This window comes from Rhamphochromis sp. 'chilingali' (genome assembly GCF_963969265.1).
Source record: "Rhamphochromis sp. 'chilingali' genome assembly, chromosome: 12".
NCBI classification, from domain to species: Eukaryota; Metazoa; Chordata; class Actinopteri; order Cichliformes; family Cichlidae; genus Rhamphochromis; species Rhamphochromis sp. 'chilingali'.
In genome coordinates, this window is record NC_137939.1 from 28,738,952 (window position 1) to 28,751,337 (window position 12,386).

Below are 12,386 nucleotides of genomic sequence, written 5' to 3' on the forward strand. Positions count from 1 at the left end.
TCATATTTCTCCGTTTTATTAGACTCTGGCATATATAATATCTTGAGCTTCTTGACTTTCATACATTTCTCCAACCTCTTTTAAAGAAAATATTTTTTACTTAAAAAAATAGCATTACCTCTTTACTCAGTTTGCAAGAGCAACATCAAGAAAAAGACAGAGGTTTTTAATTGCAAAGAAACTGAAAACAGATCATCTGTTCAGCTGCAACACTGGAGTGGATTAATAACATCTAAAATCAAGCAAAATGACAAGTTTTAAAACAACCAGAGATGTTTAAAGTGCTGCAGACTATAGCAGAGGTACCAACAAACATATTGGTGCAATTTGGAAGTACTGTTCTCACTGCAAGTCAGTCAAATAAATCATTTCATGTGAGAATCATTTCTAAAATGTCTTTGTGAGTCTCAGCAACAAAACGGTGCCCATAGTTGGTGCATTGTTTGGAAGCAGGGAGGAAAGGAGTAGAAGCTGGTATAATCATAACAATGAATGTGCTTCTCATACTTCAAAAAAGGTTCTGCTGCTCCAGCTGTCTGGATGGATACAGCAGGCTGATGACAAAGGAAGGGATCGATATCTTTGGAAAATGTTTCTGAGCAAAAGGTGAAGAACATCCCAGCAGGTGGTGGCGATGACCATGTTAGTCCTCGATGGAGGTCAAGGGCACTCGGCGGAAAAAGAAACTGGATCCTCTAAAGAGGTGACCCTGGCGTGAGGGAGACAAAGAGAAGGAATATAGGAAAATATATAGTGCACTGGGGAACTCCAGCTCTGGTCTTCTGACTGGCTTTTGCAGTATGCTTTGCCTGAGCAGAGAGCATAGGCCTGTACACGTCGCAGTTCACCCTGCTACTTCTATCAGCAAGTGACCTGTTCCCTTGGCATCCATACATGCACATGCTGCATCACTACCTCCACCCTATTTGACAGGCAGTGTCCTGCTTACTCTCCACTATCCTACTGTAGTGTACAAGTGGTTTCCACTTTTTTGTGAACCCTCTGCATTTATCTTCACAAAGGTGTTTCTTGATTATAGATTTTGACAGTGATAGACCGACTACCTCCTTTCTTGACATGGCTACATACTGTGAATGTTTTTTCTGATCTAAGGAAGAATTCTACCTCTTCAGTTGTCTTCTGTGGTATTTCAGGCCTTTTGGTGTTGCTGAACCAGCCAGTGCATTCCTTCTTTTACAGATTGTTAATTTGAACATTCCTAAAGCTTCTGCATCCATCAGCATCTCTATTACCTCTATTTTGAGTTCCAGTGAATTGGTCATGGAATAATAAAATGGCATTAAGGAATCAAATGCCATGTGACATAGTGAGTGTACCTTGTTGCTCAGGTGATTCCAGCAGTGCAGCCAGGAGCTAAAGACGGGCGACAGAGGAGGAAGTCCTGCAGCCAGTCTGACAAGACAAAGCTCAGCAGTCAGACTGAAGCATCAGCGATTATTTTGCAAAAAAATATTAAAAGCATATTTACTGTAAACATAATAAAGACTTTAATGTAGCACAAAAAGCCCCTGTTCTGGAGACAAACTTCAAGTGTAAAAATGATGAACCATTTATTGTATGAGCCTCACATTAGTCAGATTTCGAGATCTTTAGTGATTTGGAAATGCTGTCAGACTCCAATCAATGCCTACATGGTAACACAAGAGCAGTTCATGGAGGAATCTGTAAACATATTTAAAACTTTAACTTTTGTTATGAGCACTGGTGCTTGTCCTTTGTCTACCAGTGGTCCTTGAAATATTTCTACAACTTCAGTTCTGCTGAAATTATTGGACATAACCTGGAAAGCACATACTAAAGCCCTTCCTTCGTAGTATATATATATATATAAATCTAAGCTGCTAGAAAACATGTATGTGGCAGTCATATGAAAAACAGGAAGTTCCTCATTTAGAATTTCACCACTTTGTTCTTAATCATTGTATGAAAAAAATCTATGAGATCAGGAATCCAACTGCCATCTGATTGAAATTACCCTTAAAAAGTTATAAATGATATGAGCTCCAGTTTCTCTAATCTTTGTTGACTAAATTTAACCTTTTCCAGAAGGTTTGTGCAACTTTTGTCTTTTTATTCTTTTGTATTCCACAGACCTGCAATCACAGCATCATGTTTCAAGTTGGTGAGAGAAAAAAAAACAATCGCTGAAACCATTTAATATGAGTGCGATAAAAAGCTAATTATAAACCTTGAAAGAGTCTACGGCATCAGGTTTAAATCAATATTACATTTTAAGTTCATAACTGTGTTTAGCTTAATGACTCACCCACAATTGTTTACCACCATAAGATCAGCAACCAGCATGAATGGATATGTAAGGACACTTACTGCAATCTAATGAGGCACAAAACGCACACTGCATTATTACTGAATTATGACATACAGGAGAAACCTTTCATGGTCTGAAGAGAGAACTTACGCCCATCACAAATTTAGTGTAGCTTCTCACTGCAGAGGCCTGACTGAACTGCAAAGAAATGTAAAGAGAGGGGGAAATGTTATTGAAGGAATTTACATGTTTCCAGAAACTAAAACTAATGCACTTAAAGTTCAATAGTTACAATCGTTTGTATAATAAACAACAAATTACCATGTAAGCATATACAAGTGTCTCTGAAACACCGGTATTACACGTTTTCTTTCATTCATCATTTTCGTTTTTGGTGTGTGAGGGTGATGGGTTTGTGTGCTCCAGTAATCCCAGAAGCTTTGTTGTCAAGTGCAATTTGCTACTGGTAGGGTCTTCGAAATCAAACTGGTCCTGGGTGAGGAGCCAGACACCCTACGCAGTATAATAAATCTAATAAAGGTTCAATGTAGCCTGCTCGGGACAGGGTCAGCGGGGATCCTACCCTGTCACCAGGAACAGGATAGAGGCTTATGGGTGAACGTCTGCTGGCCAAGCCTGAGCTCACAGCCTGGCAAGGATTAGCATGAAAAAGCTAAGTGGGTTTACTGTGGGACCACCACTCTCACAGGATGGGCTGCAGAGGAATGAAATATTGATAAGACATATGAACATGTGCATGGTACCCGGACACTATAGATCACTGGATGATTTTGTAATCAATAAAGACCAAGGAATTGACCTCAGGGGCAGGATTGTATCATGGCACAGATCTGAGGGTGGCTACAGAAAGATTTCTGCAGCACTGAAGGTTCTAATGAGCACAGTGGCCTCCATTGTCCGTAAATGGAAGACGTTTGGAACCACCAGAACTGTCTGACCATGTCAATCTACATGATCTGGGTAAAAGGGCCTTATTCGGGAGGTGCCCAAGTACCCGATGGGCACTCTAGTAAAGAGCTCCCAGCATTGCTCTGTGGAGAGAGGAGAAGCTTTCAGAAACAACCATTCCTGTACTCCAAGTAGCCAGGGTGAAGCCTACTTCTCAGTAAAAGACACATGAGAACCTGCCTGACTACTGTGTGAATGTCTGGCCCTGCCAGAGCCCAGACTGAAATCTGCCTGAAACCCTCTGGAGAGAAATGGCTGTGCACTGCTGCTCCCCAGCTGAGGTTCCACAAAGGAGAATGGGAAATAAGCTGCCCAAAAATAGGTATGCAAAGCTTGTAGCATCACTCTCAAAGAGGCATGAGGCTGTAATTGCTGCCAAAGGTGTTTCAAGTATTAAGCAAAGGCTGTGAATATTTAAGTACTTGTTATATTTTTCTCTTTATGAATATAAATTTGCAAGAATTTCAAGCAATTGCTTTTATAGGTTATTGTATTTAACATTTTGCAGTGAACAATGAATAGGGCTGTAACATGACAAAATGTGGAACAAATGAAGCTCTGTGAATACTTTCCAGATGTACTGTATGTATTATAGGAGACATATATAAAAATGTCTGAGTAATGGGTAATTAAAAAAATAAACCTATCTGGTAAAATGCAAAAGACAACTAGTATATGAAGCTAAAATTTCACAGCAATCCTCATAAACTACCAGTAACAAGTTTTAGACACCACATTTTCAAGTTCTTTATTGAAAATTACGCAGTTTATTGTCTGATTGCACTCTGAAATGAAAGCATAGCACAAATAAGTAATTGGAGTTAAAAAAGAAATCATGGAATCAGTTTATAGACCAAAGTGTATTCTAACCTTTAACCCATCAGAGTAGCCTTCTTTGGCAGATATAACAGCTGAAGACAGTCGTGGCTTCTTTCTACAATAGAAATAGAATATTCTCCCATATCTGTAGCAGAAGTTCCCATAAACGTGGACCTTGTAGGTTGCTTTGCTTTCACTCTTCTGTCCAGTTCAAACCAGCTCGATGGGGTTTAAGTCTGGAGACTGTGCTGGACACTCCGTGTTTTCAAGCTCATCACCTTGTTCTTTGTTCCTGAGGTAGTTCTGGCACAGCTTGGATCTATGTTTTGGGTCTTTATGTTGCTGTAGGATGAAGCCTTGACCAACTAGGCTCATACCAGAGGGTCCTGCATGGTGCTGCACAATGCTGTGGTACGTGTTTTGGTTCAGGGAGCCTCTCACTCTGTACAAGTCACCGACCCTGGATCCAGCAAACAGCCCCAGACCATTACACTTCCTCCTCCATGTTTGACGGTTGACACCACACACTGTGGAACCATCCTTTACCTACTCGACCACAAAGATCCTGTGTGATGAACACAAGATTTCAAATGTTGATCCATCAGTCCATAATACCTTCTTCCAGTCTTCAGTAGTCCAATGGTGGTATTTCATGTCCCAGCCAAGCCTCTTTGTCTTATTCTGACGTCTGGCTTTCTTGCTGCAACTCGTCCTGTCAAACCTGAAGCTCAAAGTCTTCTCTTCACAGCTGAAACTGAGACTTTCTTACTACGACCACTATTAAGCTGTGCTTGAAGCTGTTGTCCTGTCAGCCGCCTATCACACAGCTGTTAACTCTCAGAAACTTGTCCTCTGATTGAGTCGTGTCTTTGGGTCTGCAGACCTCTTCCTGTCAGTTTGTTTCTGAGCCTTTGGATGCTGAAGGAAACTAAACTCACTGACACCTTGACTTTCTTTGCAGTTTCTCTGTAGGACAGACCGACATTTATATGAAGGTCTGTCTCTCTTCCATTGTTAATCACCTTTTTCTCACCATTCTTGTACCATCACACTACTTTCTGTTCAACTGATGCTTTCGAGCGTATGGTACCACAGTGTGTTCCAACACTGCTTAATGGTCTGCATGTATCAAGTGTGCCTCTTCTGTATGTTGTTTATTTGCAATAAGGCAACTTTGTCATTAGCCTAGCCCAGGCTTTTGTCTAGCTGGTGATGATGATAATAATACCTCTGCCATAAACACTAGCTTAGCTTTTTGTCTATGAGACTATCCACTTGTTAAGTGATGATGTAACAACCCTGCCTCTGGGTCCAAACTCCTCCTTTTTTAATGCTATTGTCTTTTTCATGTATTGTAATGCTTTGTATTTTGTTTTAATACAAACAATACTAAAAAACCCCTTAAAAATAATCTATGTTCACTGTAGGCCTCTCTGCTTTTTTATTAGCACTATTCATGTGCACTGCATTTTTAAGCTCAGTTTTTAAAACCTTACGATGTAATTAGAATCCATGGGCTCACAGTTCGCTAGACGCCAAATATTTGAATGTTGAAATTTTAAAAAAAGAAAAGAAAAGAAAAAAAAAAGGACTCTCAGACTAATAATGGATTGCATTTATATAGCGCTTTTCGAGATCCTCAAAGCGCTTTACAATTCCACTATTCATTCACTCTCACATTCACACACTGGTGGAGGCAAGCTACAGTTTTAGCCACAGCTGCCTTGGGGCAGAAGCAAGGCAGCTATATCGCGCCATCGGCCATTCTGGCCAACACCAGTAGGTGGTAGGTGAAGTGTCTTGCCCAAGGACACAACGACCAATACGACCAAGACTTACAACCTTCCGATTACAAGATGAGCTTCCCAACCCCCTGAACCACTCGACTAACTAAGACTTCAACTGTTACATTAAGATGAGAATGTTTTGTTTCTTGTATTATATTCATAGTGATAGCAGAGCTACAACTTTTAGCTGTTTTTATAAATCCTTCAGTCAGAACATGGCATATCATTTTCAGTGAGATAACTTTCTTTGAACCTTGTGAATCCTCTTTTTCATGGATGCCTCAGTGTTAAATTTGATTGGAACATCTGGGAGAACAGCCAAACCTATCATTTTATAGAAGATAAAAGACCATTTTTAACTCTTTAAAGAAGAGTTTTGACCCTGAAATGGCTAATAACGTCAGATGTCAAAAATATATTTTTCTATAGAAAGCACTCAGACATAGAAAAATGTACTTGTAAGATTGTGTGTGTGGAAATGGGCCAAGTGGAGCAGAAAAGCACTATATAAGTGCAAGTCCATTATCACATCAGGATAGCCAGTGTCAACTTTAAGAAAATATTTTGTGTTTTGTATGATTAGCAGCATTGGCCAAATAGATTTCTAAGATTTGCAATCATTTATATAAAGTTTAGATTTCTTTCTAAATTAAGTGTTATAATATTCCGGTGTACTTCCGGGCCTTTGCTCCGTTGACAGGAATCTGGTCTTATTTTGTTGAAGGGATACAAATTGGATTATATTAACAGATTTTAAATTATGACAGGAATTTTAAAGTTGCATGAGAGCTCTTTTGTTTGTCACATTGTAGCTCTTACGGTATGTTTTTGAATGTACACAGGAAATCTTTGATACCACATGAACAGGATAATACGTATAATACAGAGATTCATCTGTTAATCTGTCAAGTGTGCAACCTCCCATTGTTTAATCCCCCTTACTGCACTGTACTGTCCATTACACTTGAGCCACTTAATGTTATCTAATTTTTGCATTTTGACTACATTTTAAATTCTGTTTTTTTGCTTTGTGGAAAATAAGGGCGCTCTACCTTCTGAGGCACAACCTCAAAGGTAGGCGTGGCTCAGGAGGTAGAGCGGGTGTTGAACATGCTCTTCAAGTGCCCACCTAGAACATACAATAGTTTTCCTAATAAAAATACAGTACTATTATAAAATTATATTTATTGTCAAAGCTTGTTGAAATAGGTAAAGGTGACAGACTTACACTTTCATCCACAGCATAGGTGTTAATAAAGTGAGCCAGGAGATTACAACACCACAGAAACAGAACCTCTCCCAGGACATGCGGTATGAGACCACTGCAAACACACAAACACTGCTATGATGGTTGGAGGTGAAAGATCACGATATCTGAGCAGGACAGACTGTACTAATAAAAGCATGACTCACACATAGAAGCCAGCAACTCCTTCCTCCTTGAAAATCTTGACCATACAGCTGAGCATCCCACTAAAAATCAGACAGACCTTTAATATCATCTTGCTTTTTTATGTAGATGTGAGTGTAGAATGTTTCTTTTAATCCACTTTCTTCATCTACAAAACACTTGTATGAAATTTATGTATAAACCAAAGTCTTACCCATACTTGACTTCTCTGCCAACAAACTGAGCCATGCAGCGTACCGACATAACTGCCAACGCAGAAAGGTTTATCAGATCATTTCATTCAGACAACATAACACTTTCATGAGGACTGGGAACATGCTACATACTGTAAACTGCAAACAAAGATTGATGCCTCAGAATAGTTCAATATGTAAACAAGTCTGTTAGTCCAACATGAGATTCCTGCTTCATGTGACGACTCAAATCACTACCTTCACATTTTAGGCCACTGTTCACAATCAGGCATTAAAAGGAGTTACAAATTTTCAAAGCACGCAGTAAAGACAGAATTCAATTAAAAATACTCAGTGTTGGGGAGTAACGGAATACATGTACCGCCGTTACGTATTTAAAATACAAAATATGAGTAACTGTATTCCGTTACAGTTACCGTTTAAAAAGGTGGTATTCAGAATACAGTTACTTTGTTGAAATAAATGGATTACACTGCGGTACTTTCCTGTTTCATTTTGTCGCGGGTCAGGACTGTTTGGGTTTTGTTTGACAGCTACGTTCTTTCGTTCCAGGCGGCAGCGTTACGGTTGCCATGGTTACAGGGTTACGCTCTCTCTCTCTCTGCGACTGTGTGCTTCCTGGGTGAGAGAGCGCCTTTTCGTTGTTGTTGTTGTTGTGCTAAGCTAACAGGCAGAATGCTACAAGCATAGCTCTAAAGAATGTAGCATCATGGGCAGTGTAGTCCGTGTTGCAGGGAGAATGGACTGCCATACACGTTATGGGTCTGTGAGCGCAAGGAGGGAGAAAAAGGGGAGTGGAAAGGTACGAGTTGTCATCGAGGAAAAACGGGAGCTGGAAGCATGTAAATATAATAATAACCACTTCAGCCAAGAAGAGTGCCTGACGAGCCCAGTTGTAAGTAAGCTATTAAGACTCGACTGTACACTGTGTTCGTGTTTTCCTCCGAAAACAATAAGTTCCGTTGGAGCAGTCTTTCAATGCCTCTCTCTGTCTCTCGCAAGAAAAGTTGACCCACACAACAAAGTAAAGCTATTTTTCGGCTACGAGCCGACAGGGACCCCGCCGTATTAGTCAGAGGTCCCTTTACTACAGTTCGGAGTCGCGGACCTTCAGTAATAGTAATAAATCACAGCAATAGTACATTCACGTTGTTGTAAAAAGCATGATAATATATTAAGTAATCCAAAGTATTCAGAATACGTTACTGTCATTGAGTAACGTAACGGAATACGTTACAGAATACATTTTGGGGCATGTATTCTGTATTCTGTAATGGAATACATTTTAAAAGTAACCTTCCCAACACTGAAAATACTTAATCAGTAGTTAAAAACAACAGAAAAAGAACACAGTACTTTTTTTAGTTATACTGACGACACACATTTATTTAGAATACAGTCACATTTTAATCATATGTTGACAGAGTGCTTTGTTCTATAAACTTTGAGCACTTTATCTACCTCAGACCTACATTCACTTTAGACTCACAAACATGCGTCTCTTTAGATTGTGGGCGGAGCCACAGAACCCATTGGACGCTCAGGAGCTGGAGTTCAAACCAGGAAATCTCTTCCTGTAAGGTGACTGCAGCACTATTTTATTTTACTAATCTCTGCCTAGCTTTTTTTATTTACTCAAAAGAAATGTTTCATGGCAGAATAAACATTTCCGGTTGCTGACATACCATGAAAAGGATGGGTGGCTACTCTGGACAGGCACTGGATGATCATCTCATGTGAGGTCTGGGAGACAAAGCAATGTAAAGAGAACGTTTTTCAAAGCCAGAAATAGCAAGACAATGTCTACAAATATCCTCTGCTTTCCAGATTTTTCACTTGATCACCACTTGCCTGTCTCAAATTTGCCCAGAGAACTTCCTAACAGGAATTATGCACAATTTCTGGTCCCTACCAACATTTGGTTTCTCAAAAAAGTATTTTAGGGATGAAGGTTGTTTCTAGACACTTTTTGGCATTTTTTAAGGAACATAATCTCTGATGAATCCTTTCAGGACCTGGTTGAAAATCTGCCATGAAGAATTAAGACAATTCTGAAGGCAAAAGGAGGTCCAACTCGCTTTTGGTCCATTTACGGTCCTGCAAATGACGGCAGGTTTCCCCATATATAAACAGTATAAAGTTATAAATATTACATTTTTTTATAATGACTATAATTAGCACTACTGACGGACAGTGGGCGTTGAGGTCATTTTTCTTGATCATTAATTTGCAAATTGGGAAACCAATGGGAAACCTTAAAAACCAGGTCCAGTAGGAAGTAGTGGAAAACTTGTAGTAACTAGTTCTAAGATGTTTTGCAAGGTTTTTATTTTGTGGCATGATACCACATTTCAGGTTTTACGCTGTGCCCTCACAATTTTCTGGAAATACATTGATTAATCAAAAAGGATCCAATATTGTTTTCAAATAAAACCAAATCTATCAGTTACAGCATTTGATACTGATCATCATTGAACCATTTACCCTTTAAATTTAGGGCTTAAATGATTTTCAAATCATCGTATTCTGTCTTTTTCACAACTTATGAATAAGGAAACATTTGTACATCAGTTCAGCTACACTCAAAATGAAAGAAGTGAAGAACAGCCCTCACAGAGTTGTCTCACCTCTTTGACCACTTTCCTGAGTGAATTCTGCTGGTCGCCCTTCTTAAACAGGACGTCTATCTGCTGAACAAAGAACTCCGATTACCCTTCAAAACACACTATTGTGTAATCAGATATTTAAAGAACATAACATTCATCGACAACATCAATCATCTACAGCTCCACCTGCACAATCACTTAAAAACCCAAGTTTATTTCTGCAGAACCACAAATTCTTATGCATGTTTTAAATAAAATCATATGCGTGAGCACAGTGATTACACTTTACTGCCTGTCATCTCTCAAAGGCCTATTCAAGCACATCAGCTGTTCTTATTTGTAACTGGTAACAAATAAACAACATGTAAGTCCTTTGAACTTCACTAATATTTTGACTACAAACTGCAGCAAGATTACAGAAAATTACAGACCATGTTTACATGAAAGGCAAAAATGAATTAATTGATAATAAAAAGGAATTGAAATTGATTCCTATTGTAACACTTCTGCTATCAAACTGTGCCCTGGCTGAAAATCCATATGTTACAGCAATGTGACAGCAGAGGATTATTATCATTATGAAAATTCACTGAATGGGAAAAAGCTTTGAATGTGCTTTTGTCAAAAACTGAACCAGTAATGACAACAACACTGAGCAGCAATAAAAACCAAATTAAAAATATTATTTAAAGAAAAAAAAACCCCAAAACATTAGCACAACATTGGCATGAAACCTGAAATAACTTGTCCTCTGTCAGGACATCACAACAAAAAGGGAACACAAACACTGGAAATGGCATCCCACTGATTCAGGAGACTTTCCTCCAGACAAAAGCAGCCTGCAAAGCTGGGAGAGCTTGCTGTTAGTGATTCATACAGGAGAACGATAAAAACCCAAGGTTTCTATTCAACACTGAATATTATTAATTTAGCTTTAATAATAAGGTGGCAGTAAATAAATCACTTCCTGTTCGAGCTGTTTCAGCCAATTACAGATCATTGAGACCACAGGCATGTCTCGAGTTTTAATCATCTTAAATTCCATCCACAGGTTTTTGGAAAACAATGACAATTTGATTTCATTTCATAAAACTGTACTTGTGTTAGTGCAGTATAGTGTCAGACGAGTGCCTGTAATCTTCACACACTTGGCAAATGCCTCTTGTTTTAGAGGCATTTAAATACACAGGGCAAAATCTTATTTGCAGCATGGCCCTGCTGGGGCCACATAAATATAAGCACAGTGACCCTGTGCTGTATCTGAAACACTGTGACGTGAAACATTCAGCAGCATGTTAAAGTAATAATTCAGTAACACTGCAGTATGGGAAAAGTCAGAGTGTAGTGTTTATACGTATTCGTTTTTAATACGAAGGCTGGTAAGGAAAGTCTAATATCAGCTGTTTAACAGTTTGGTTCCCACACTCTGTGTAAAGTACAGAGCGTGCCCTCATCATTGGCTATCATCATTGTGCTTCTGTATAAGCCTTTGCAATAGAACATATAGAACATATGCAGCTCCGTTTTTGTTCTTTATCTTTCAGATTTTAAAGAGTTACAATCAATACAATACTCCAGCTTGTCCAGGTTGAAATCTAAAGATAACAAAGGGAATTTTTAACAGTTTTAACAGTTTAATGTTAAGTTCAAGTTGAATCACAGAGATTCTTGATGGAGGTCACACTGTCAGAACTGCTAATTCAAATGACTTATACAGGCACCTCTGATGGATCCAGCTATAGAGAAACATCTGCTTATTCATCTTAGCAAGAAGGGTTGTACCCTTTGTACCATCTTAATCTCATTTCCTGCTTACCTGTTTAACTTTGCTCCTCACCACAGTAGAGATGGCACTGGATACAATACGTGGTGAGAGGCCACGAAGAAGTCCTCTCTTTCCATCCACCTTCACAATATGCTGCGCTGAAAACAAATTCATGTCCTGTAAAATGTTCATGCTTTGTCCAGTTAGACGATAAGTCATCCATTAATCCCACTTCACTCACCATAAGAGAGAAAGCCGGGCAGGTATAAAACTCTCCTTCCAAACATAGTTGTTCCCACAGTCGGGGGAAGAGGCTCATGTCCCACCTGGAGACAACAGCAGTTTCAATTAAACAGATTCTCTACATGACCATTTTCTTTTATTCAACTACAGCTTCGGGTGTTTGCTTTCCAAGAACAGACTGGACGACTTAAACAACTGACCAAAATACATTTAAATCATTATTTTAAATCAGTGACAGACAGAACAATTCAGGTTTTGAAAAACAGACATAATGAGCCAAAATGAAAGAGTAAAAAATGTAA

The 12,386-nt window shown here is 39.0% G+C and overlaps 1 protein-coding gene across 11 annotated transcripts in view; it reads right to left on the reverse strand.

The window, feature by feature from the left end:
* The window catches only part of LOC308406649 (mitochondrial carrier homolog 1-like), a 241,718-nt gene continuing 229,332 nt past the window's right edge, over window positions 1-12,386 (reverse strand). For 5 of the 11 annotated variants that reach the window (XM_080897770.1, XM_080897766.1, XM_080897771.1 and 2 more), the window contains 11 exons: window positions 12,083-12,167; window positions 11,893-11,999; window positions 10,098-10,160; window positions 9,156-9,213; window positions 7,470-7,521; window positions 7,279-7,338; window positions 7,094-7,187; window positions 2,441-2,488; window positions 2,288-2,355; window positions 1,338-1,413; window positions 1-709 (listed from right to left, as the gene is read on the reverse strand). In XM_080897770.1, coding sequence (XP_080753896.1) covers window positions 644-709; window positions 1,338-1,413; window positions 2,288-2,355; window positions 2,441-2,488; window positions 7,094-7,187; window positions 7,279-7,338; window positions 7,470-7,521; window positions 9,156-9,213; window positions 10,098-10,160; window positions 11,893-11,999; window positions 12,083-12,167 — 777 coding nt within the window. In that variant the 3' untranslated portion in view covers window positions 1-643. Of the gene's footprint in view, window positions 710-1,337; window positions 1,414-2,287; window positions 2,356-2,440; window positions 2,489-7,093; window positions 7,205-7,278; window positions 7,339-7,469; window positions 7,522-9,155; window positions 9,214-10,097; window positions 10,161-11,892; window positions 12,000-12,082; window positions 12,168-12,386 lie in introns of those variants that run through there. The other 6 variants (XM_080897769.1, XM_080897774.1, XM_080897768.1 and 3 more) reach the window with 4 other exon arrangements.